The 26466-nt window shown below is 45.5% G+C and overlaps 1 protein-coding gene across 1 annotated transcript in view; it reads left to right on the top strand.

Moving 5' to 3' along the window:
• Positions 1–26466, top strand: part of PTPRJ (protein tyrosine phosphatase receptor type J) — a 172548-nt gene that overhangs the window by 115222 nt on the left and 30860 nt on the right. Inside the window, exons 2-10 of the mRNA XM_078433472.2 lie at positions 3918–3936; positions 5999–6202; positions 7956–8207; positions 9332–9559; positions 13080–13346; positions 16269–16529; positions 21429–21686; positions 22686–22964; positions 24970–25260. Of these exons, the coding sequence (XP_078289598.2) occupies positions 3918–3936; positions 5999–6202; positions 7956–8207; positions 9332–9559; positions 13080–13346; positions 16269–16529; positions 21429–21686; positions 22686–22964; positions 24970–25260 (2059 nt within the window). The remainder of the gene's footprint in view (positions 1–3917; positions 3937–5998; positions 6203–7955; positions 8208–9331; positions 9560–13079; positions 13347–16268; positions 16530–21428; positions 21687–22685; positions 22965–24969; positions 25261–26466) is intronic.

Here is a 26466-nt window from a genome sequence, read left to right as displayed (position 1 = left end):
GTACAAGTAGGCTTGGAGCTAATTTTAGAAAGATGAGTTTTCTGTTGATTGTATTGTTTTATTTTATTTTATTTTACTTTATTTTATTTTATTTTATTTTATTTTATTTTATTTTATTTGAGAGAGAGCGAGTGAACATATGAGCAGGGGAGAGGGGTAGAGGGAGAGAGAGAATCTTAAGCAGGCTCCATGTTCAGTGTGGAGCCCAATCTCACAATGGTGAGATCACGACCTGAGCCAAGGTCAAGAGTCAGACGCTTAACTGACTGAGCCACCCAGGCGCCCGGATTGTATTCTTTTAAAAAGTAATTACAAAGTTTCTCCCATGCCAGGTGTCTTGTGGGGGTGTTGTTTGCAAGGGTCTTTTTCTCCTGTGATCAGTGCAAAAGTTTAGGGGTCCGGCAGACCGGGGCTTACATCCTGGTTTTACTTCTCCCTGACCAGCTCTGTGACCCTGGACGACAGATCATTGGCCTTTCAATTTCTTCATCTGTAAAAATGAGGGTTCACGCGAAAACTAGCTACCTTTGTTGTTATTGTGCCAACCAGTGTTCTTTTGGTTTTAAATATTAGACAACCCCAAATGAAAGGGGGGTTGCATCTCCCTAGGCAAGAAGGCTCGCGGTAGGACAAGCGTACGATGGGTTGATTTAGTAGCACGAGGATCCAGGTGTTTGCCCCTTTCTCCTCATCAGCCATCCTCAGGAGGTAGGCGATTTCTCCCCTCCTTGTCACACGGAGGCTGTAGCAGCTCCAGGCATCACGGGCAGATCCGATGAAGTGCGGCAAACTAGGACGGCATTTTCTTCCATGTAATTCCTTCTTCTTAGTGAGCAAGCTTTTCCCTCGGAAGCCCCCTAATGGACTTCTCTTGTGTCCCTTTGTCTCATGTTTTAGTCTGGGCTTTTTAGGTCCCCCGGGTCCTGAGGAAAGGATTGAAGTGTTGACGCTTTATTTAGGAAGTCAGGCCCAGTGAGGTCAAGATGAAGGAAAAGAAGGGGGAGTGAGGCCAGGGAAGATGGAAGCCGTGTGATCGTTTCACGCTGAGCCGCGAAGAGACACGGCTGGTGTGTTTGTGCGGCACATTGAGGGGGGCTGCCGGGAGAAACTGTACCCCGATTTGTCAGGAACACTCTTCACTTCGCTTGCTGGAGTTTTTGGAGGGTAGAAGGAAGAAAGGTTTTGACATTGATAGCTTTTGAAATCGATATTTAAACCTTCCCTAAGTCCTGGTATATTTCTCACCAGTTGCTTTACATCGGGAGGCAGGGTGGCCGGTGGTTAAGGACATGGACCGTGAGTCAGACTGCCTGGGTTCAAATCCAGATGCTGCAGCTCACTGGCCCACGAGGGACCTGCTCCTACATTTAGAGTTATTGAGAGGACTGAGTGAGTTAATGTCTGAAAGCACCTGAACAGTGCCTGACAAGTCAGGCTCTGTGCATATTGATGGTGACCCTTGCCCTTTCACCTCTAGAACTCAGAGCTGTTTGTCCCATGTAATGATCATCAGCCAGTCAACGTTTACTGAGTCTAGGGCTGTATAGGACACAGATCGAAAGGCACAGACACTCTTTGCCTTCTGTGTACGCCCTCCTCTGATTTTGGCCTTCCGTGTACACCGTCCTCTGACTTTCTTCTGCGAGTGGTACCTACCTTAGGGGCACCTTCTGTCTGCCCTGTCATTTGATTCAACGGTCTCTCTCAGCCGTGAGCCCCGCAGGGCACAGAGGCTGTCTGTCTGTCTGTCTGTCTGTCTGTCTTAGCTCTGGGGCTTTACACTGCACTTGGCACATGCAGGCGCTTGAGAATTGCTTAGTCAATGACCTGTCAGTACTTTCTACTCTACCTTGAAGGACTTATTTACAGACATGTCTTATTCCCCTTGCTTTCCTAAAAGCAGTTAGAGACCAGGCCCCGATCGTCAATGTTTGTGGGCGCTGTTTGGGTGGATGGTTGACTGCATGAATCCCAGTTCAGGATACAACACGTAGAGGCATATATGAAGATATGAAGAGATAATAACACTGCAGAGGGCTGGGACAGGCCATTTTAGGGTCTTGAGGTCAGGTAGTTTATGTTTTCCAACTGCTGGGTGGAAAAAAAGAAAAAAAAAGAAAAGAAAAGCTTGCTGCCTGTGCTAACTTGCTTAGCAACCTGCTCCTCATCTTTCTGTCTCCTGTGGTCCATCCAGGGACTAGTGGATTGATGCCTGGCATGGATGGTCGGCAGGGGCTGGAGGCAGGAAGATGAGCTGAAAGAGTGTAGGCCTGAGACGAAGAGGGGCTTGAGGGGGTAGGGTGGGGGTGGAAATGGAAAGCATGGGGGGGGCGGTGGGTGGGTGGGTAGGAAAGGAGAAGCAACAGGGTGTGGGCCCTGAATTTCGTGGGGTGTGAAGAATGAGGAGGAAGACTCCGCTTCCTTTGGGGATTGGTGCCTGGGCCCCTGGAAGATAGGGTGGCGAGCAGATCTTTTTTTCCATCTGCCTAACCCGTGAGATGAAAGTGAATGTTGTCTTTGCCTTCTCCATTTGGTAAGCCCGAAGGATATTTACTTTGGGTTGGGTTGAGTGCTTAGGCTCCTGGCCGTGTCCCACCTTGGCCTTGCTGTAGGACCTTGGGCAAGTGTTTTTCCACCTGTAGGCCTTAGGGGATTACTTCCTTTCCAAAACAAGAGGCTCATTCTTTCCTTTAGTGTCATTTACTGAGTGCCTACTGTATGCACCATTCTAGGCAAGGGCACAGACGAGGTTTCTGTTCTCATGGAGCATACATTTTCGTTGGAGGAGGCTGAAGATAATTGAGGTAAATTGCCAAGGAGGAAACATACTAGTGATGTGATGGAGAGTGAGAGTTGCTAATTTCCGCTGGTTGGTTGGAGAAGGACTGCCTGATGAGGTGGCATTTTAGGCCATGACACAGGAAGGTCTGGGGCAGAGTATTTCTGGAGAAAGGAATCAATGTGTAAAGGCTGTAAGAGAGAACCAGCCTCAGGAACAATGAGAAGGGCGTGATGAGATCATGGGGGATATGTAGACTGTGGTTAAGACTTGGGGTTTTATTTAAGTGTGATGGGGAATTGGAGGACATTTTTTCCACTAGAATCCCTTTTGATTATTTTCCTCTTTACGAGGGCCATACTTTTAAAAATCCTGTTAACCAAAAAAGTGTGCTTACTAAACAATAGATGTACAACTTCAAATTATTTTAGGTTTTTAAAGTATGGGGAAATCATTTATGGATCATGATGCAGATCTTTGAGGACCCTCCGGGGATCTAAAGATGGCAGATTGGGACACTCAACTGAATAATCTTGAAGGTTCCTGTTTCAAACATTCACGCTTCCCAAAGCTGCATGCCATGTAATTAAAAAAAAAAAAAAAAAAAAAAAAAAAAAAAAAAATTACGCCACCTACCGACAGAAGGAAGAAGGTGGATTTTTGCGCAAGGAAAATCCCAAACCCAGTAGATTTCTTCGGTTGTGCACCTGGCTTTACATTCTGTACGTGCGACCTGAAAATGGCTGTGGGGAAGGGTTGTTATGGTCCTGCTTTCCTTTTTGCTTCCCTAGAGAATCTTGATTGTGCGTCTGTGTCCCTGTGCATCAATTCATGATGCAGTGGCAGGGGAGAGGGCTGACCTGGGAGCTGCCCCAGTATTGGATGTATGTGTGGGGAAGAGCACTGGATGGCTCGGCCTCCATATAACTGAGTTAATCCATTGTTTGTAACTGACCTCTGGTTTCACTGAGTTCCCTTATTCAGTGTCCCCACACCCTAGTCCCTGCCAGTAGGCCTTTTTTAATGTAGTCGTTAACACCCCATCCCTATCATTAAATTCTCAACTGCTTTATTCCTGATTTGCATTTTCCGTGGCTGAATGAATGCACTGACTTCCGTTTTTTTTTTTCTGTTACAGATGGTGTGCGCAGGTGACGGTGAGTAGCACTTCCCGGTCTTCTCTTGTGTTGTTCGTTATCGCCCCCTGCTGGACACAGCATCATTAACAGCAATGTGAAAATCACAGAAAATGCAAATTTGTTCAAACTCTTAGTTTCCAGTTTTATTTTAGAAGTGGGGTGAGTGTGGAAACAGCACGTGAAAGAACGAATTCAATCATTTGCGCAACTTTGACAAAAATTTTCTATTTTCTGTGATTTTTACTTTCCCCAGCCTACATCTGTGGGTGATTTTTTAAAGACTTTGTTGTCACAATGCAGTATGATTTATATTTATTTTATGTGCTGTTTTCCTATACATATTTTTTGGGGCTGATACATTGCTCCATGATTTTTAAAAGTGATATACAGGGTGTATGTAACCTTTGGAAAACCAGACGTAGCCTCCTATATATTTTGCTTCCATGTGGAGGGCTGAGTTCCGGTTGCTAACTAGCGTTGGCCCATTGAAGTTCTCCCTAGTCTAGAGTAAAATGAGAAAACTAAGACTATGATAGTAAGATTTAAGTGATGCTAAACATATTTAGTTGAAAGCACCATATATTCTGGGATTATGTCCTTACTATTTTTTTTGGTCATTATTTGTTTCTATAAGAAATAAATATAACCGTATTTGGTAGTTAAAAAAATGTACCTTTTAGCATAAATAAAAATTGGTAGCTCTTGTCTGTCCTCAAAATTTGGGGACTTTTTTTTTCCCTGATTGGTAAGATCCCAAAGTTTGTGAACCATAGAGATAAAATAATTAGAATGTTCTTCCAGTGCCACGGCAAGGGGGCAGATCTTGCTGAAACCTTGTAATAAAGGCAATCTCAGTTAATAACAGTGATTCTGCAAAGTCTGTACAAACAATGAGAAGAGCTCCGCAGTTGCTTTTTCTTGCTTGTTAATCAGTTTGGTAAATAGACCGGTAGGTACCTTGTGTAGCCTTGAATCATCGGTGCCAAAGAAGAAAACTTACGTGCGTGGAGAAAAGGGGGCAAAGGGGAGATGAGAGAACTGTGATTCGTTTTAAAAATCATAATGAAAACCTGTTGTACAGCAAGTATATAGTGGGAGGTGCCATTTTATTAGTTTGTGTGACCGCTGTATCTGACTGCTCAAATCAGTCACAGTTTATCACTGAAAAGTTTCCTGGTGTCTTACTGAGATGGATTTCAGTGGCTGTAGATGTGATTGATACCAGATCACAGCTGAAGCCTAGAACGTTGGAAAGAAAAATGAAATGCAAACTAAAAAGTCTCTGAACCATTGCTCTAAAATGATTAGAATGTTCTCCCAGGGCTTTGAGTAAAATCACATGCTAATGACCAACAGGATGGGATTCTGAACTCAGAGTTTTTGAAATGTCCAAATCCAGTGACTTTGGTTACCATATTATAAAAATAAGCCTTTATGTTAAAAATAGTTTATTAGAGCTGCCAATAGAGGAACTCCAGAATGGGAGGCTTTAAGGGACTGATTCTAGGTCACAGAGGTAAGGGACAGAGTGGGCCCGTATATCTAGTTCTGAATTCAAAGACCAGCTCTTTCCTCCTTATGTTATTCTGTCTCATGCTATCTTTGTGCCCCAAAATGGCGGAGCTTCCTCCTAGTATCAGGGTTTGGCAAGAAAGTTATCTTCTGCACCATGTAAAACCTCTCCACACACAGTGTTTTCTAAGAATGGCGAGAGACTCATTTAGCTTCTTAACGTCTTTTTTTGTATCAGCTCCTGTATAGATTTAATCTGTATTCAAGTGACAGCCAACATTGCCAATCTCTGTCATTTTGGTCTCTGTTTTTCAGCCTTCTGTTTCACTAACACACACGCATGCATGTATATATATATACATATATGTATCTACAGTTAGTTTGTGGGAAGAAAGTCCAGGAGGAGAAATAGAGGGAAATGAAATTCTGTGATTGCACAATTCACTTCTGAAACGTAGAGATGCAGAGCAGTCCTGACTCTTATATTTCTTTTTTAAATATAATTTTTTCTTTCCTCTTTTGGGAAACCATATTAAAATAGAATCCTTGTTTGTGTCTGACATTGAAGCTGTGTCCATCAGTCCAACCAGTGTGGCCCCAGCATGGACAAACACGGACTCAGCTGCTTCTACGTACACGCACACAGAAGGTGAAGGTCAAGCTGGGGATAACACCACAGGCTTTAGCCCAACAGCTTCATACACATCCTTCACCACTTCAGAAACAGTCAGTAAGACTTGGGCAGATTCCACGGTCGCAAATGATGTGACAGGTAAGATGAGCTCCCAGGAATGATCGTGAGATGTTCCTTTTCACCCTGTATCCTAGAGCCTTGTCCATTCACGTTGCCTGTGGGGGAGAGATTGGTTTTCGTTAATGGTGGAAGGGGAGGAGAAAAGATGCCATATTGGTTCAAGCCCAGGAGTTCAGGTGATACCTGAATCATTACCTGATCAATGCGGATCATTCGGTATTCAGGTCTTGGGTGCTTTGGGAGGTTTTAAGTAGGTCCACTTTTAAAAATCTTTTGCTATTATTGGCTAGTATTTGCTTTTCTGCTAAGACTTGGGAGCAGTGACCCCGTTAGACATGTGTCTTGATGGTGTCCGTAATTAGTAGGCTTTTCTTAAGCCCGGCAGGGAAGTTAATGCTGTTTATATTCTCAGGAGTATTTCCCGGGCCTGGAAGTTTGGTGTACTTTATAGAAGAGTGTGTGTTTCAAATGAAATGATAGCCCAGTGACACTCGCTTAGGTTTAGATTTTTATTTAGCTTATGTGTCAGTACCCTGAGGCACGTGTTATAGCTGCAGATTTAGCTCTCTCCCTTTTTTTTTTAAGCAGAAAAGAATCAAAAGTACAAAAAAGAGACAAGAAGCTCTTTTAAGCTGGGAAGAACCAAACATTTAAAAATGAACTCTTCTTTTGGTTTTCTGATCTGGGAATGTGATCTCTTTGGCTGGTGAGGCCCTGGAAGCCTGATGTCTTGGAGCCCATGGCACCTTCTGTACATGGAACAGGCAAATGAAACCATCAGTTTTCAGCAGACTTTTTTTTTTTTTTTTTTTTTTTCAAGCCAGGAAACTATTTCTTTAAATAAAATCTTGCCCGGAAGCCCCATAAGTAAAAAGAACTGGAGAGAGAGGAGAGAGGACCTGTAGGAGTGGGGTGTCATCAGTACCCTCAAAAAACTCTTGTTGCTCCGTAGAGCACAGGTTCAGAGGCAAAAAAACCCCCTACGATAGAGGTTTGCTCTATCGTGAAAGAGAGGGGGACAGGTGGAGAGGGCAGGGAGAAGATGGAAAAGAATGAAGGAGGAAAAAGAAGATAGAATTTAGCAATGGGGATGGGGATGAGATGACACAGGCCAGAGGAGGTGGGAAGGTGACGGGAAATACCCAGCCTGGTTGCTGAGCCCCTCACTCCACCTGAAAGCTCCCCGGGACAAGGCCTTCCTCATCAGCTACTATTTATTGGTCGTGGACTAAGTGCTTAGTTGTTGTTTTTTTAAAATAAAAAAAAACCCCATTTTTAAAAAATGTTGTTATTCATTTTTGAGAGAGAGACACGGACAGAGTGTGAGCAGGGGAGGGGCAGAGAGAGAGAGAGAGGGAGATGACCCTAAAGCAGGCTCCAGGCTCTGAGCTGTCAGCACAGAGCCAGACCTGGGGCTTGAACCCGTGAACCGTGAGATCATGACTTGAGCCAAAGTGAGACACTGAACCGACTCAGCCATCTAGGCACCCCTGCAGTTTGACAATTTTGAAGACAGTTTCGAAGACTCTCAAATCACTGTTGAAGTTAACTGTTGTGGAGCAGAGCAGAGATCCTGAAAATCTTTGGTTACAGGTTTATTCTTTTCTGTATCATTTCCTGCTGTGAAATGATGAACTTGCACAGGACCCTGATATAAAAAAAGTATTTTTAGTGAGTCACATTGGAACATCAGTGACCCCAGTCATTCCCAAGGAAAGGTGACTGCAAATACCTTGTTCCATCAATGCCCATTGTGTGTTTTTTAAAATAGAGCCGAGTCAAGTTTCTGATCTTCGTGTTTCCTTCGTGGGTGTGACGCAAGTTGCTATTACCTGGAAGAATGGCAATGACACTGCCACCTGCCGGATGCTCCTTGAAGGCATTGAAAGTTGTAAGGAGTTGCCTCAAGTCTTGGTGGTCAACATATCACACCTGACACCAGGGGTTCGACACAAGGTCACCCTGTGTCTTTCAGAATCAAATGAGGAAGGGAGAGAGTCCTCGGTTACAGATAGTGGCTTAGGTGAGTTACAAAAGTGTGCTTCTCATCTGCCATACTGGTTTTGACTTTCAGTAACTTAATAGTTTTAAGAAATACTGTTCTTGTAGTTGTATAGAGTTTTAGAATTTCTAGAGGGCTTTGCTCCAGACTTTTAGTTTTACCCCACATCTGTATGAGGAAGGAGGGAAATGTTCTCATTGTACAGGTCAGATCATTGGGGTTCAGAATGGTAACAGGGGCTGAAGCTTTCTGAGTCTGGCATCCCGGAAAGGAGCTGGCCCCTTTAGCTCTTTAAACTTTCAGTTCAACAAATACTAGATGCATTAACCCAAGTAGGGCCATCGGATGAGCTTGTCACATCTGTTGCGAAAAGCAAAACTTAGCAAGCGGGGCTAGCAGATGTCTTCTGCATTGGCAGTGGAGTAGCCATTTACAGGTTGGAAGCATTTTCAGAGGCAGCCCTGTGAATTGAGAAGAACAAGTGCTTAATCCCCATTTTGCACATCAGGAAATAGTACTACGACGGGGGTGTTAGGATTGTTGACCACAACTGACAGAAACCAGACTTTAAATAGCCTGGGCTAGAAAAGCAACTTGTTGGCTCATGTCTGTTTTCCTGCTGTGGGCAGTAAGGCCCTGAAGCAAGAGATGAGGGGACTCCCGTCTCCTCCGCCTGCCTCCTTCCATATCGGCCTTGACTTCAGAGTGGCTCCTGCCCCAAAGCTCAGGGAGAAATGGCCACCAGCAGGTCCCTCAGTTCACCTCCTATCAGAAGGGGTCTGGCCCAGGGGAGAAATTCCTGGAGTGAGATCAGATTAGCCAGGTTTGAGTCCAATGGCCGTCCCTAGATGACCACCTTTGGAGCTGGGTGGGAGACGATTTTCTTGAAAGAAGGGGAAGAGCTGAAAGCAGCCGAGTTGGAAAGAGAAGGAGGGTGGTACGTGGGATACAAGTAGAGAGCGAAAGAGCTGCTGAAAATCAGGGTCCTTCTAGGAGGATGTGTCTCTCTGTGGGGGAGGAAGGGAAGAATTTGTGGTGTAGTAACTGTGGGTGCTGCCTGACGTGTCCTCTTATGGGGAAGGTGCTGTGGGCGGACAGGCATGTGCTTCCGTTGCAGTTAATGTATTTGACTTTTGTGATGGAAGTAGATGCCAACGCCACGGAGAGCTTCTCCCAGCAACCCCGGAACCACACGGCCCCCGTGTCTGGATACCAGCTCAAACGTGTGGACCTGTCTTCGGACCATCTTCTGACCGGAGACACGGAAGTCCTGATTACGGGGTTGGTGCCCGACACGCAGTACCGTGCCGCTGTCTATTCTCAAGCAGCAGATGGCACAGAAGGAGGGCCCCAGCGCATAACGTTCAGGACGGGTATGTTGAATTTTGTAGAATGTCTTCAGCCCGCGTTTTCCAGCACCCACTTTGGTCTTCTGTGATTCTCGTCTCTCCATTATCTCTTGCTTCACAAGTACTTGTGTCGTCAGAGGGAGTTTTCTGGAAGAGATTTCGGACAGAGCAAATCCAGTGAGTTTCCTCCTAACTCCGTGGCCAAGACGCTTCTTTCTTTCAAAAGCTCACTAACGCGTATCGGGCAGCTGCTACGTGCAGACGCGAGGTGCTACCTCGTGTCTTCCTTTCGTGTCTCTGCACCCAGGCCAGTGGGACAAGCTGGTGTAATATTTTTCTCTTATAATTAGCTATTCTTCTTGTCATTTGTTGGTTAAGTATTTTCCCCTTCAGGTAAGAAAATGAGGTGTTTTTTTTTGTTGTTGTTGCTTGTTTTGGGGTTTTTTTGTTTTGTTTTGTTTTGTTTTGTTTTGTTTTGTTTTTTGGCCTCCCCTCCAATGCATGCTGATCTTTCTGTGGAAGCTTGTTGATATGTGCATTGCTCTTCCTACCTATAATTTAATGGTATTTCCGCTCTGTAAACTGACCAATATTTGGAGGTGTGTCGGATTGGTGCTGACGAGGGGGCAAAGAAATGCATGGTTCCTTCCTAAGGGGAGTTCAGGATAGATGGGGAGTCGAGAGAGACATCCACGCATTGACAAGTCCATGGTCAGGCCCCGTGGGCTCAGGAATAAATGCTGCACCAGTGTCACCCTCAGGGACTTGGTTGAGGCAACACGAACTCCCACTCTGGTTACCTGACCCAAAAATATATCTGTTCTCAAAGGCTGTCAGAGACCCACAGAATGGAGGGAGAAGGGGTGCGGGCTGGGGGATACAGGGCAGAAAATAAGACTAGGATCCAGGAATCTCTGGGAGGCTAGTAACACCTGGTTACTAGCTGGGACCTGGTAACACCCTGAGGGGTCCGAGTCCCAAGATGGAGACGCTGTCACGTTCGTGATTTCTGGATGGCTGCGTTGGGGGAAGGGAGCGTGGTCCTCCGGCTTCTACATGGATGACGAGCACGTCAGGGGGGATTTGGTGCTGTTGGGTGCCGCACAGGTGACACGTGACCACCGTCCACTGCAGCTGCCCCCTGAGTGCTCTAGACAGTGGAAGGCTGGAGAACGATCTTAGCATCAAATCCCGAGGGAAGGCCTCTTCTGTAGGCAGGATTTGAACTTGCTTTGAAGAGAGACTAGGATTTGGATAAAGGGAGAGAGGGAGGAAGACATGTCCACCGAGGAAACATTATGAGTGAAAGTGCAGGTGGTGGACCCCGAGGTACGAAGGTAGAGAGGTACGAGGAGCGGGTGACAGCTCGAGGACCCTGGTAATTCTGGAGGGGTCGACTTTGTTCCTAGAGAGTTGTGATCGTATGCTCGTGAGTTGGGTGTCTCTGTCAGAGGCAGTTACTAGCCGGGCCATGTCACTTGCAGGGGCTGGACAGTCTGGGCAGGATGCCTATGACAGGTTGTGTCTGTAAAGAATTACTGCTTTTCCCTGTGCCCACCTTGAAGGAGGGTCCACTTGTGCCCTCCTTTCTTCTTTCCCGTTCTACCGGTGATGCCAGTGTGTGGGTGAGGAGGGGAGGATGTAGCTATAGGAAAGGCCGCTTGGCTTCTGGGGATCCTCAGTGACCCAGCAGGTTGGCAGGTGGGAGGGCTCGGTGTCTAGAGGGTGGGGCAGGAGGAGGAGGAAGAAGGGGCCCTCCAGGGGTGCCTTTGACAGCGGTGGGGCCGTCCTACACACAAGATGCTTGTGCAAGAGGGGGGTGAATGGGCCCCTCGCTGAGCAATGTACCCCAGGGCTGGCTCCATCCAGAGGATGAGCCCTTTGCCTGACTTGCTAAAAGGGGTCTTGTGGGTTAGCGTGGGCCTCGGGTTCCCTGCTTTTAAAGCTGTCTGAACGGAATTAAATAGTGATTGCAGGGGCACCTGGGTGGCTCAGTCGGTTAAGCATCTGACTTCGGCTCAGGTCATGATCTTGTGGTTCCTGAGTTTGAGTCCTGCATCGGATTCTGTGCTGACAGCTTGGAGCCTGGAGCTTGCTTCAGTTTCTGTGTCTCCCTCTCTCTCTACCCCTCCCCTGCTCATGCTGTGTGTGTCTCTCTCTCTCTCTCAAAAATAAACATTAAAAAAAATAGTGATTGCATCTTAGGCTCTCAGATATATGGATACACATGGCCTGGTTTGTGTGAACTGTCCTAGCACTTGACAAGTAATAATTATAGTAACTTTAACCCTCTCTGTGTGGCATGTGTGTGTGTATATGTGCATATCTAGATGTACATACATGCACACAATACATGTCTCGCACAAAGCATTTTTCAAGCATCTCGTTAGGTGGGATGGGGTTAAGGAAATCATCAGAGCACGTTGAGACACCTGAGATTAGTCGTGGTAGGAAGTCACCTCTAAGGCTGATGAGCAAGGGGAAGAAGGGGTGCTTCTGGAACCTGGTGGGGGCTGGGGCAGTGGAAGAGGCAGCCTTGTCAGAACAGGCAGCCCGAGCAGAGGTCTGTGGGAGAAACACTTCACTGCTTACTCCTCTGCTTCCAGGCTGCCTGCTCACATTGCTTGCAGGTGGAACCCAGTCCCAGGGCCTCTGGCAGGGCCCCTCCTTCCTGCCAGCCGCAGTGACGCAGCATGTAGGGGTCAGCCTTCCAGGGCACAGAGCAGGCAGGGGACGGACAGCATGGGTTGGGAGGGTAGGATGGGCCAGTGGCAGATTATTAGAGCTCTGTGTTATCTTTTCTCGAGGTTAGGAATGTTACCCCCATTTTGCAGATGAGGAGACTGAGCTCACGTGATTTTCCTCAGAACTACCTGGCCATTAATGCAGAACTAACCTTGGAACCCGGACCTGCCTTGCGCTAAAGTGTGTGATCTTTAATGGGTCCTGTATAGTTCATTCTGGAAGCATATATGCTTGAGAGTGTTTCTGGGTCACCCCAGGACCTGGGCAGGGCATGAGTAGAGTCCATGTTGTTGTTTGAAGAGCCTGTCATATCTCTAAGAGTAAACTCACAAGAAGAACCAAGCGGTAGCTATGCAGTTGCAATTGGCCAGGTCGTCTCTTCATTGAAGATGATGTCTGACACTTGCTGGGACCCCCATACATTGATGTATGTTGTGGTGAAGCATATATGCTTGAGAGTGTTTCTGGGTCACCCCAGGACCTGGGCAGGGCATGAGTAGAGTCCATGTTGTTGTTTGAAGAGCCTGTCATATCTCTAAGAGTAAACTCACAATAAGAACCAAGCGGTAGCTATGCAGTTGCAATTGGCCAGGTCGTCTCTTCACTGAAGATGATGTCTGACACTTGCTGGGACCCCCATACATTGATGTATGTTGTGGTGAAAATGTGTAGGAGAGGAAGGCATGAGTGCTGAGAATCTTTCTCATAATGGATGACAGGCCCTGATGATGGTTTGTCTCTGTCTCTGTCTCTGGCTTGGCCATTCTGGTTACTGTTAATGCCTCTTCTGTCTTCACAGTCGCCAGTCAAGTGTTTGACGTTGAAGTTGTGGACATCAACGCAACAAACATGACCCTGACTTGGAAAATCAATGATAATGAGTCGTCCTCTGTCTATACCTACAAGATACAAGTCACTGGGGAGACGGATTCCTTCACCCTCCATGTCAATGAGACTCAGGTCGTCATTACTTCGCTCAACTCGAGTACCTTGTACAACATCACGGTGCATCCTCTCCTTGGCAACAGTTCCGAGGGCGTGCCGGGTTTTCTCCAAGTGTACACCCGTGAGTTCACTCATTGTTTTGCTGACCTCTCTCACCTGCCCGCTATGTGCCAGGCCCAGGTACAAGACAAAGCTTTGTCCCTACCCTCGAGGAAAACACAGCTCAGTGTGTGAGCCCACAGGGATTCTAACCTCCTTCCGGATGTGCGCCGTCGTAACGATGATCGTTGACTGACCCCCCCACGTGCTGAACATGGTGTACATGCTTTCCTGGCACTGTCTTCTTTTTGTTTTACTTTTTTACACTTTTAAATTTTATTTTGTGTGTGAGAGAGAGAGAGAGCACGAGCGAGCATGTGAGCGCGGGAAGAACAGAAAGAGAGGGGGGGGAAAGAATCCCAAACAGGCTCCACGCTGTCAGCGCAGAGCCCAATGTAGGGCTTGATCCCATGAACCATGAGATCATGACCTGAGCCTAAATCAAGAGTTGGTCTCTGAATTGACTGAGCCGCCCAGGCGCCCCTCCTTGCACTGTCTTATGTGGTGTTCACAGACCTGTGACTTGGTTGGAATTAGCCTTATTTTATGAATCAGGGAGCCGTGGCTGAGAGAGGTGCTGTAGGGAGGTGTTACACATGTGGCAGAGGTAGGATTCAACAGCTGGGCTGACTCCAGCCTGCGCTTGTAATGACCATTCATTCTAGCATGGTAGAGGCAAAATGATGCACGGAGACAAAAAGAACCTGGTTATTCATGTCCCTCTGTCCTTTGGATACTGGCATTATAATGAAGCAGGGCACAGATGTATCTCACCCTTTCTTTGCTTACCTGTGCTTTAAAGAGAAGATGACAGGCAGCAAATAAAAAGCTTCCTGTTCCAGGGCACCTGGGTGGCTCGGTCAGTTAAGTGTCTGACTTCGGCTCAGGTCAAGATCTCACAGTTCGTGGGTTCGAGCCCTGCACTGGGGTTTGTGCCGAGCCTGGAGCCTGCTTTGGATTCTCTGCCTTCCTCTCTCTCTGCCCCTCCCCCACTTGCACGCTCATTCTCTCTCTCTCTCTCTCTCTCTCTCTGTCTCTCTCTCTGTCTCTCAAAAATAAACATTAAAAAAAGATGCTTTCTGTTCCAAAGAAGGTGCGAGAATTAGAGTAAAGCAATAATGGTATACCAGTAGTACATAGTATAACAGTATCGTACCATACCAGGCGCTTTATGGGTATTGCGATGGCCTCCATGGTAGGTATTAGGATCCCTGTTTCACAAATAAGGAGGCTGCAGCCCCACCCAGCCGAATGATTTGCCCAAGGGTGCAAAGTGGCAGAGCAGAGACGTGGGTCCCAGGGATGCCTGGCTCTGGACCCAGGGCTCGTTTCACAGAATGCTTCACTTGGGTGTCTGTTGCTTGCTAGGAAGTGCACCTTAGGCACCTTTACAAATGTCTTCTGGACTGGCTGTTTGGGGTAAGTGGAATCTGGTTTCCCTTCCTCACCTTCTACACTTTTACTCTTCAGTCCCTTTGTTAGTTCAGACTAGGTTTGGCTGTGAGTAACAAAAAAACTTCCCGAGGATGCACGGCGTAAACAAAACAGGAGTTTGTTTCTTTGTCCTTATAGAAGCAGCACCAGTGCTAGGCAGGACGGGATGGAGGAGTGTTAGCCAGGGCTCCGTGGCAGGAAACAGAAGCTTTTTATGAGCTTTTTTCAGCCCAAAGGAACTCGATCCTGGGAGCCGAGGGTTTGCAGAGTTATTGGGAGGGCTGGTGTGTTATTTTGCCAGGGCTGCTGTTACAAGTACCACAGACTGCAGAGCTTAAACAACAGAAATTTATTTTCTCACAGTTCTGGAGGCAAGAAGTTTGAGATCAAGGTGATGAACGGTTGGGCTCCTCTGAGGCCTCTCTCCTTGGCTGGAAGATGGCTGTCTTCTCCCCGTGTCTTCACGTGGTTGTCCTTTGGTCTGTGCATGACTGTGTCCTAATCTCCTCTTCTTACCAGGACACCAGTCATATACTGGATTAGGACCTACTCTAATGACCTTGTTTTACCGTAATCACCTCTTTAAAGGCCCTGTCTCCAAATATACCACCTTCTGAGGTACTGGGTGTTAGGGCTCCAACATATGAATTTTGAGGGGACACGATTCAACTCTTAACAGCTGGGGGAGCAGGCTTTAGGCTGGGACCCAGGAATGGCTCCCACACTAAGGGGTGCAGTTTTGTCACAGTCTGCAACCCCCACTGTAGGTGTTGGCTCCAGAAATATATGTTCTGAGCTGTAATCTGGGGATCAGGAAGCCATAGGTGCCACCACAGCCACCGTACTCGTTCTGGAGCTAGGCGGCCTGAGCTCTGGGTATTGCATCTACATTCCAGCTACAAGGAGGAGGAAGGGCAGAAGGTAGTGCTCCACGCGTTCATGATACTTCCTAAAAGTCATACGGTACTTCTGCTCACATCCTATTGACCAGAACTCAGCCACATGGCTAATCTAGCAGCAAAGGAGGCTGGGAAATATAGTCTTTATTTCCGACAGCCAGGTACACAGCTAAAAATCTGGGGTTGTACGACTAAGGGAAAAGCCAGGTAAGGAATGGGTTTTAGGGGTCAACAGCAGTCTCTACTGCATGTTCCTCAACAGAGGTTCTGGGAGGCCTAATAATGTATTTGAGATAAAGCAGCCAGCAACAGCCAAGGTCCTACCCCAGAGTGTTAGCTCGTGCCCACGTGGGTTCACCCCTCCTCTCATTTCCGGTGAATGACTTTGTACAACCTAAGCATGCAGTTTCTATGCTCTTGTAGCCAACTGTTTTCTCAGTAGCCAAAAATACCAGTTGCTAAGGGCATTGTAGGTGATAATACAAAGAAGAGAGAAAGGTCGGATGTCCCAAGTGTGCATATAATCTCAGTGTAAATATTTTGTGAGGTTCAGTCACCCTGTTTTCTGTAGAACCAGGCTCTAAATCTAGTTGTTTACTCTCTTCCCACAGCCCCCCGTCCAGTTTCCGACTTTCGAGTGACGAGTGTCAGCACAAGGGAAGTTGGCTTAGCTTGGAGCAGCAATGACGCAGATTTCTTCAAGATACTTACCACAGAGGAAGGAGCTGGAAAATCTCCGCTGGAAACAGCCACCCAAAACCAAAGTATTGTCATTGGTGGCTTATACCCTGGAACCAAGTATCGTTTTGAAATATTTCCACAAGGACCAAATGGGACTGAAGGGGAGTCCCAGACGGTTTACAATAGAACTGGTAAGCAAATAGGCTGTGTTTTCTGTAAAACAGTGGTGTTTCTTAAAGGAAATCAGTATAATTTATAATGCCAGGTTTTCCAAATATTGCTTTTAATTATCTAATGAAAATCTTAAAAACATTTATAATGACAGTAATGCATATTCATTATGTAAAATACATAGACAAGCAAAAGAAAATCACATAGTAAACTCTCAACCAAAAATAATCACTGGTAACTTTTGGTGTATTTTTGATGTGTGAGATAATCAATGATAACTTTTCTAATTTTAAATATGTGCCTATATTTTTTTAATTTATTTATTTATTTATTTATTTATTTATTTAGAGTGGGGAAGGGACAGAGGGAGAGAGAAGTTGTGGGGTTCCATCACACAAATCATGAGATAATGACCTGAGCCGAAATCAAGAGTCAGATGCTCAACTGACTGAGCCACTCAGGCACCCCTACATATTTTTTCTTTTACAAACATTGAAGTCATCCTATTCATGTGGTTTTATAATCTGCTTCTTACCACATAGCAGCTTATTATGAGTGTTCTTCCCTGTCAGTATAAATATTTCTACAGGATAATTTTAATATCTTCCTGGCATTCCATTGTCTAAATCGGGTCAACAGATAATAATGGCCTATGGGCCACATCTGGCCATTGCCTGTTTTTATAAATAAAGTTTTATTAGAACACAACCATGCTTATGTGTTTATATACTATCTATAACTTCTTTTGTGCTAGAAATGAGCAGTTGCAATAGAAAATATATGGCCCACAATACTTAAAATATTTATTCTGTGTCCCTTAAAGGAAAACTTAGTTGACTTGTGGGCTAGATCATTGTTACCCAAAGTGTGATCCAGGGATCTCTGAGAGTCCCCTAGATTCTTTCAAGGAGTTGATGAGTTGTTATTATTATCATACTGCTTCTAAAGTGTTTATTTGGCTTTTTTAATCTTATTCTCTCATGATGGGTGTATAATGGAGCTTTCCAGATGCTATATGACAAGGGATGACATCATCAATCTGATGGCTAATGGAATGTATGCTTGTGTATTCTTATGTTTTAAAAATTCTTCATTTTTTATTTCTTTAAAATTTTTTTTTGGGTTTTATTTACTTTTGAGAGAGAGACAGAGAGAGAGCGAGTGAGAGAGCATGAGCGGGGGAGGGGCAGAGAGGGATGGAGACACAGAATCCGAAGTAGGCTCTAGGCTCTGAGCTAGATGTGGGGCTCCAGCTCATGAACCGTGAGATCATGACCTAAGCCCAAGTCGGAAGCTTAACCAACTGAGCCACCCAGACGCCCCTTCATTTTTTATTTCTAATACAGTAAATATAAATATAGCCTACATAAATAAAAATTCTCTTTTAAGAAGGTAAAGGGGTCCTGAGATTCAAAAGTTTAAGAACCAATGATATGGATGTATTATAAATTATTGAAGTACTCCCCTATTGTTGGAAAAGTAGATTGTAGATTATTTACAGTCTTTCATAAACAGCATTATTCTTTGAGCCTAAGTGATCTTGATAAAAGTATTTCATCAAAACAATTTAATGTTCATTACTGTTGTTTTTAAAATTTGAAATACATTTTTTGGGATAGCTTGGAAAACATACACTATTCCTTGAGCTTTGATTGCAAGAGAATTGAAATCTTTTATATAGAAGGGAAGAATAAAAAAACGAGGCCTAATTCCTTTAGGCACACATGAAATCATTTGGGCTTTTGAGATTCTCCTTGTGTAGGTTTCTTCAACTCTGTTGGTTGGGTGAAGGCATTGATAGTTCCTTGAAAGGTCTGTTTCCAAAATAAGGGACTGCTAAAGTGCATTCCTTAGATGAAATGCAGTAATTCCATTTCAAGTCTGAATTTTATTTTTTTGTTAAAAAAATTTTTTTAATGTTTATTTATCTTTGAGAGAGACAGAGCATGAGTGGGGGAAGGCCAGAGAGAGAAGGAGACACAGAATCCAAAGCAGGCTCCAGGCTCTGAACTGTCAGCACAGAGCCCGATGCGGGGCTTGAACCCATGAACTCTGAGATCATGACTTGAGCCGAAGTCAGATGCTTCGCTGACTGAGCCACCCAGGCGCCCCTCAAGTCTGAATTTTAGATTATACTGTTGAGATGGCGTCTTAACGTCAACATATATTTCTGTTTTTCTTTTGAGAATGTTGCTAACCGTGAGGATTACCGTGGTGGGGGACACTTGATATTGTGTGAATTGCCAATGCCCAGAACTTAATGTGATAATAGCTTAATATATTGGGGGTCTGCAAAGTGCTGGGCTCTCATCTTTTATTTAAAAATTTTTGTCATAACTTCACGAGGTAGGCACCGTTAGCATCTCCGTTTTCCAGAGCAGGAAATGGGAGTTCTGTGAGCTTTATAACTGGCCCAGAGTGACAAAGGAGTGAACTGACCTCTGGCTTTGAAGAATGAGGTCTCAAGCAGAGTGTGGACTGATGGTCAGCTGCAAAGCAATTTAGGGCTATTCGTTGAGGAGAAGTTACATCTCTTGTACTGTAACCTCTAATTGAGTCCCATTGAATGGGAATCATGAAGAGTGGTAATAAGGCACTAATCTCTTAGGGGATTATCATTCTATGGTTGAACAACTTCCATTATTATTAAAGTCAGTATAACAGCATTAAAGGCAATTTTGAAGAAGGGAAACAAATGCTATATGATTCAGCAGTTCCAATTCTGCGTGTGTGTGTGTGCGTATGTTTGTGTACATATGTTTATATGTGTATATGTATGTATATGTATTTATATGATATTTATATTTCCCAAAGGATTGAAAATAGAGACTCGACCAGTTATCTGTATACCAGTGTTCATGGTAGCACGATTTACATCAGCCAAGAGTAGAAGCAGTCAAGTGTCCAGAGAGCAGTGGATAGACAAAACGTGGTATATCCACACAATAGAATATTATTCAGCCATAAAAATGAATGAAATTCTGATACCCACTGCATGGATGAACCTCAAAACATTATGCTACGTGAAAGAAGCTAGACACAGAAGGACAAATATTGTATGATTCCACTTACCTGTGGTTCTTGGAATAGGCAAGTTCATAGAGACCAAAGGAGAACAGAGGTTACCAGGGAGGGAAGTGTGGGGAGTTGCTGCTTAAATGGAACAGAGTCTGTGTTGGGGGTGATGAAATATTTTGGGTATAGATAGTGATGATAGTGTCACAAAATTGTGAATGTATTTAATGCCTCTGAGTTGTACATTTACAGATGGTTAAAATTATAGATATGGATATTTTGCCACCATAGAAAGGAAGGGAAACAAGAAGAACTCTGCCTTCTCACCCCGCTGAATTCCTTTCACATCTGTGTCCACAGTCATAGGTTTTGTTTACATCGTTGTAATTATTATACAAATAATTGTAATTTGTATTTCAACTGTTTTTTTTAACTCAGTGTATATTGTCGCCTCCCTCCCATAGTATGTATGGTCTTTATGTTTTTAGTGGCTGCAGGATGTTTCATTATATAGCCAGATCACAGTTTATAGAGCCCTTCTCTTTTTATGGAATATTTAGGTTATTTCTATTTTTTTTTTTTTACATTTATAGATAATGATGTACTTTTTTCTTTTTTTGAAGTTTATTTTGAGAGAGAGAGAGAGAGAGAGAAAGAGAGAGAATGCATGTGGGAGGGGTAGAGAATCTCAAGCAGGCTCCCATGTGGTGAGCATGGAGCCTGACGCGGGGCTTGAACCCTTGAACCCTGAGATCACGACCTGAGCTAAAATCAAGATTTGGATGTTCAACTGACTGAGCCACCCAGATAATGGCGTCCTTTTATGGTCTTTTGTCTGTGGAATCCCTGTGACATCAGGAATCTGGTGGTAGGGAAAGAAGACTCTCAAAGCTACCTACCTTTACAGAGGAGCCACTTAAAAAAATTTTTTTTTTTGGAAGAGAGTACATGCGTGTGGTACATGCATGTAAAACACACACACACACACACACACACACACACACACACACACACACATACACACAAGGTTTTACAGTGAAAATATTTCCCTCTTTTGTCCCCTCACTCAGTTCCTCTCACGAGAGGTGACTTGGGTTCCCAGGTAAAGAGAGAAATGTTTTGAAAGCAAGGGCAGAAAAGTAGTAGCTTACATGGTTATTTCTGGGCCTCGATCTGTGCATGCACATTACAGCTGGTTCGGTGTGTAGAGGTGAGATGGGGGGGAGCAGGGTACCCCGAGTACCCCTGTGGGAGAGTTCTCTTCTGACCCCAGCTGGGAGGGTGGTTGGGGGGTGTGCGTATGTGTGTTTTCCCTTCTCCACCCTGGCCTTGAATACTCTCAACCTAGCAAACGTCAGCTGTCCATTTCAGTTTTTCTTTTTGGTATATGCCTGTGTTACAGGAAAACGTTTTCTTTTCAGGGAGTTAGATTAAACACACACACATCCACACACACGCCCACTCACCCCCACACACATACACACCCCCACACACACCAAACTATTTATTGAGCTGTACTATACATATTGAAAACACACACATCATAAGTGCATAGTTTGATGCATTTTCACCAACTGAACCCATCTGGTCATCAGCACTCAGATCAGGAATCTGAATAAGACCCTCACCCCAGAAGACCCCCAAAGGGGGCGTTTTTATGACAAAAGCGAAAGACCAGAGAACCCACAGGACAGATTGGTAAGCTCGCTCATCTGTGTTACGGAAGAGCCAAAATTCTCGAAAGACAGGAGTGTGCGTGTTTCTCGCTTGCTTTGGAGTTTGCCCTCTGTGAACTCGTCTGAGACTTTGCTGGCAAAAGAGCAAGTTCTCTGGACACTTTGCAATAAAGCTGGGTGTTAAGATGGTCCTTGACACTTCCTTTGTACCTCCTTTCCTCCCACCAGATCCCAGTGCCGTCTTTGACATCCGCGTGTTCAACGTCACCACAACCGGGATGGAGTTAGAGTGGCAGAGTACGGACAATGCTTCCGAATACACCTACCACCTAGTTATACAGTCCGAGCGCGGCTCTGACAAGATAAACAGTTCTCGCAAAGAGATCACTCTCAGGGATTTGGTTCCAGGCACCTTATATAACATCACGATCTTTCCAGAGGTGAACCACATCCAGGGGAAGCCCAGCTGCACGGCACAGTACACATGTAAGTCTCTTAAGGACACCCTGGTAAGTGGTGTTCTTTCTGATTCTCCTGGAGGGTGGGAAGCAAGCATTGGTTACACGGTGAGGTAAGTGGCCATTCCAGGTAGAATCTGATTCCAGGTAGAATCTGAAGCTGCTTAAGCTGAAAACATTGGCCTCCGCAAAGGTTCTGGTGTTCTCTTGGGGCATTGGTGCTGAGCTGTGTGAGCTTGGAATTGTCCTTAGAAGCAGAAAGATCCGATAAACATGGACAACATAATTATTCCATTCATTCCTTGGGAATACGGACTAGAGGAGAGTCACCTTGTCTTGGTGACATTAGAAGATACTGCTCAAATGGGGAGCTTTGCTTGCAGAGTAGTAAGGAAGGCATCTTGCTAATGTTTGATCTAACTATATGGTACAGATAGATGGTAGTTTGTATTATCTTTTTCGCATATATTTTCTCTTTCATTAATCAGATTTCCAAAACAGATACGAAATTATACCTGGAAAATATATTTCAGATAAACTTAAAAAAGAAGCCTGGAAAATGAATTCTTTTGAGATTTAATCTGTATAATTATTTTCTGAATGTCTTTTTGGGAAGCCTTCTGTATTTTGAGTCAGCAAATATTAGCTTTATTTATTCTTTCCTCAAAGGAGCCAGGCTATTTTTAATTGTTAAAAAAAAAATTTTTTTTATTGTTTATTTTTGAGAGACAGAGAGAGAGAGAGAGAGAGAGAGAGAGCAAGCACAAGTGGGGGAGGGGCAGAGAGAGAGGGAGACACAGAATCTGAAGCAGGGTCCAGGCTCCAAGTTGTCAGCACAGGGCCCGACGTGGGGCTCGAACCCACGAACCGTGATATCCTGACCTGAGCCAAAGTCGGACACTTAACCGACTGAGCCACCCAGGCACCCAGGAGCCAGGCTATTTTTAGATGCAGTAAATAAAATAGTCCTGGAATTCAAGGCTTATCCGTGCCTTTTTTTTTTTTTTTTTTTTTTTTTTAAACTAAGGGCCCAGCAACGTAGCCAACATTGAAGTAAATACCAGCACCACGGAAGCAACCTTAAATTGGCAGAACTTGGATGAAGCTTCTCCCAGGTATACCTACTACCTTTATATTGGGAAGGATGGAAATTTCAGCCAAGCAACACAACTAGTCACAGACATTGGCGTCACCTATGCTACCGTCACTGAGTTAATACCTGGCTCGTCATACACAGTGGAGATCTTCACCCAAGTGGGAAATGTCACCACGCCACTGGCATCTGGCAGGCAGTCATTCTGTACAGGTGAGTAGCCTCAGGTGCCTCCTGCACTCTTTCCTGTGTGGTGCTGACCTTGCAGGTAGGTCCTCTGCAGGCTTTAGTTTATTAGGTTTCGGGTCGTGTGTGGTAACAGACCCTGGACTCTCCGAGAGAGCCCATTAGCTTAGTAGGGCTGTCTTGTCCTCCTCATTTATTCATCCAGCAGATATTTATGCAACACTTACTATACGCCAGGCGCTGTTAAGGGACACCCCCAAGTCTCTGCCTTCCTGGAACTTCGATTCTGGTGGAGAAGACAGACAGATAATCAGTCATTAGATGATGATTACTGCTAGGGAGAGGGAAAAGAACAGAGAAGGGGGAGAGGAGATGTTTATGTAGGATGCCCTGGGAAGGCCTCAGTGAAAAAGTGACTGTTGAGCAGAGACCTGAAGGAAGTGAAGGAGCCGGCCAGATGGCTGTCAGGGTGTAGAGCATCATAGGCGGAGGAAAGGCCAGTGCAAAGGCCCTGAGGCTGGAGTATGCCTGCTGTGTTGCAGGAAGAGCAGGAGGCCAGGATGGCAGGAGTGGACCAATGGGAGCAAGAGGGTGATGGGTAGGTGGTGCGGCCCCGGGAGGTGACGGGCTAGGAGAGGGATGCCATTCAGGCTTGTGGTTCATGATTTGGCTTTCCCACTGAAGAAGATTGAAAAGGATATTGTTAAAATGGATGCTCAGCCTTTTTGCCTTTCTCAGTCCTTATCTCTCAGTGTAAAAAGTGCTATAAAGAGAAAGGTAGCCCTGTGTTTAACCTAAGGAGCTTTCAGAGAGCAACCCAGGGAGTGTTCTACAGATGGCTGTGAGTACTTGGGCTCACGGGTCTGATTGGGGCACCTTTGTCACCCCGGCGCCCGTGCACCACCTTATTCTTCCCCCTCTTTGTACCTACCTCTTTCCTTGCTTAGACCAAGCTGCTCAGGTGTGTTCAGGCTGATTTGGAAGCTGAGGGCTGTCATCGGATCAGCCTCCCTGGTAGCGTAGGAGCTGGCACTTTGATGACCTCTGACCTTTCAGGTGGAGCTGCTACAGAAATCCCTGTAGCTCCGAGTCACCCCTGCTCCTCGGGCCCCGTCCACCTGGTCTAGAAGCTGATCTTTGGGATTTGGGTGGCTTCTGCTGCCGAGACTTACCCTCGCTGTAATTATTGCAGTCTAGAGCAAGAGAAAAATACATACGAGCATTTATGCCTGGGGGTGGCTGGAACAGGGGCTGTGGGGGTAGCGGTGCGTTGGGCGGGTTACTTTCCCAGGCCTCTGGCGGAGCATGTGGGAGCTGTTAATGGGTGGTTCGTTAATGCTTTTCCTGCCTTAAAATACTGCAGCAGTGATAATATTCTGCCCCCAGCACCTTAGTACAGAGCTCTCTATTTACAGCAGTTTAGGGTCGGCCGTCAACAAAACTCTATTGGTCCTCAGACAGGTAGAGACAGACAACACACCATTTGAAAGATGAAGAAACCGATCCCATTTACTGTTGATTATTCCGCATGTTGTGTGTATACAAAATGCCCTGCACTTGGATTCAGGAAACCCGGGGTCCAGTTTTGGCTTTGTTGCCTAGCAACCAGGTCATCTTCAGCAACTTATGCAACCTCTCAAAGCCTCAGTTGCTTCATCGGCAGAGTGGGGCAGTATTAACCCTACCTCTTCCAGAAGGATTGTCAGGAGGGCCCCAGAATGAAGGAGTTGCTGCCTCCATACTGTTATGACAGCGCTAGCTCTCGCAGAGCCCCGTTCTCTTCCAGGGTGGTGATTGACAGCCACTTTCACAGAATCCTCATACGGTCCTGCTGCTGAGGCTCGGTTGGGTAACCGGCCCAGGGTCACACAGTTCAGTAATGCCTGGTTCAACGTCAGCCTCTGCGTCTTCTACCATTCTGCACGGCTGTCTCCTCATCACAGATGAGCCGGGATTCGACTGCCCTCCAAGTGCCGGCCTTTGCAAAGGCACCCGTCCCGGACTCTGATGATGTGCTGTGCTTCCCTTGCAGATCCTGCACCAGTAGCCTCCTTCCGCTGCGAGGTGGTCCCCAAAGAGCCAACCTTGATTCTCAAGTGGGCCTGCCCTCCCGGCACCAACACAGGCTTCGGGCTGGAGATCAGCAGAGGGGCTTGGAAAAATGTGACAGACCTGGAGAGCTGCTCCTCGGAGAACGGCACAGAGTACTGGACGAATGTCACATATTTGAATTTTTCTACCTCCTACAACATCAGCATCACTGCCTTGTCCTGTAACAAGACGGCACCTCCCACCCAAAACACCTGCCTCACTGGCATCACAGGTGGGCTTTGTGGTCCACCCCTGGAGAACGCTGACCCAGCGGGTCTGCACGTGTGGCCTAGAAATCCATATTTCTTTTGAAATTTCTGCTAAAATATATATTTTTTAAGTTTATTTATTTATTTTGAGAGACAGAGACAGAATGAGAGGGGGAGGGGCAAGCAGAGAGGGGGAGAGAGAGAATCCTAAGTAGGCTCCGCCCCACCAGTACAGAGCCAGACATAGGGCTCGAACCCACGAAACCGTGAGATCGTGACCTGAGTTGAAACCGAGAGTCGGGCACTTCACCGACTGAGCCACCCAGGCGCCCCTAAAATATTTGTTTCTGCTGGCATAGACTGTTAACCCAAATCTGTAGAAATCAAGTCTTGAAGAGCAGGGTAAGAGAGACTCATTTTTAACATCCCGAAAGTTTCCTTTGCTTTACAGAAAAATTCGCTGCCACATTTTCTTTTAGGTAGTGAGTTCCTTTATTATATTACATGAGAAAAGCATTTTCATAGAAATATTCAAATGTACACAGAAGTAGAGGCAAGCATAAAGAAACCCACATATCCATCATCGCCCAGTTAAATATTTGTCGGAGTTTGACCAATCTTCTTTCATTTATACCCCCCTCCTCCCTGATTGGATTACTTTGAAACCAGTCCTCATCATTCTATAATTTTATTTATAAATACTTTAAGAGGTACTTCTCCAAGATAGGGGCTCCTTTCCCGTTTCTTTCAGACATAACCATATTGCCATTACCATCACTGAAAAATTGAACATTACTTTTATTCACTATTATCATATATTCGGTCAAGATTCTTATTTCCCTGGAATCCATATTGATAAGCTCTCCGGCTGTTTTGGAGAGTGGGGGGGTCACTCACTGCACAGGGGATCCCCGTAGTCAGACTTTTCAGGCTCATCGTTCTTATTTCTTTGGAAGAAAGTTGCTTCTTATATCTTTGCTTCGTTTTTATCTGTCTTTTGCTCGCCATGTCTTTGCCAATGTTATGTCTTAGATCAGCCTGGCGGGTTGGTTTTGCTTTGTGCTTTTCAACCCCTGGATGTGTTTCCTTTAGGGTATCAGAGTGTTTCTGGACAATTTCCAAAGAACTCGTGGTTGACATAGTAAGAGAAAAAGGCCTCTTATTACAGGGACACTGACTTGAAAAGTGGTGGAGGGGTTCTGTGGACAGAGTGTTGGATTTTGACAGGC

Source organism: Panthera onca, chromosome D1 (genome assembly GCF_046562875.1).
Source record: "Panthera onca isolate mPanOnc1 chromosome D1, mPanOnc1 haplotype 2, whole genome shotgun sequence".
Lineage (NCBI taxonomy): Eukaryota > Metazoa > Chordata > Mammalia > Carnivora > Felidae > Panthera > Panthera onca.
Note: the sequence above shows the minus strand (reverse complement) of the source record. Positions and strands in the feature narration are given on the sequence as shown.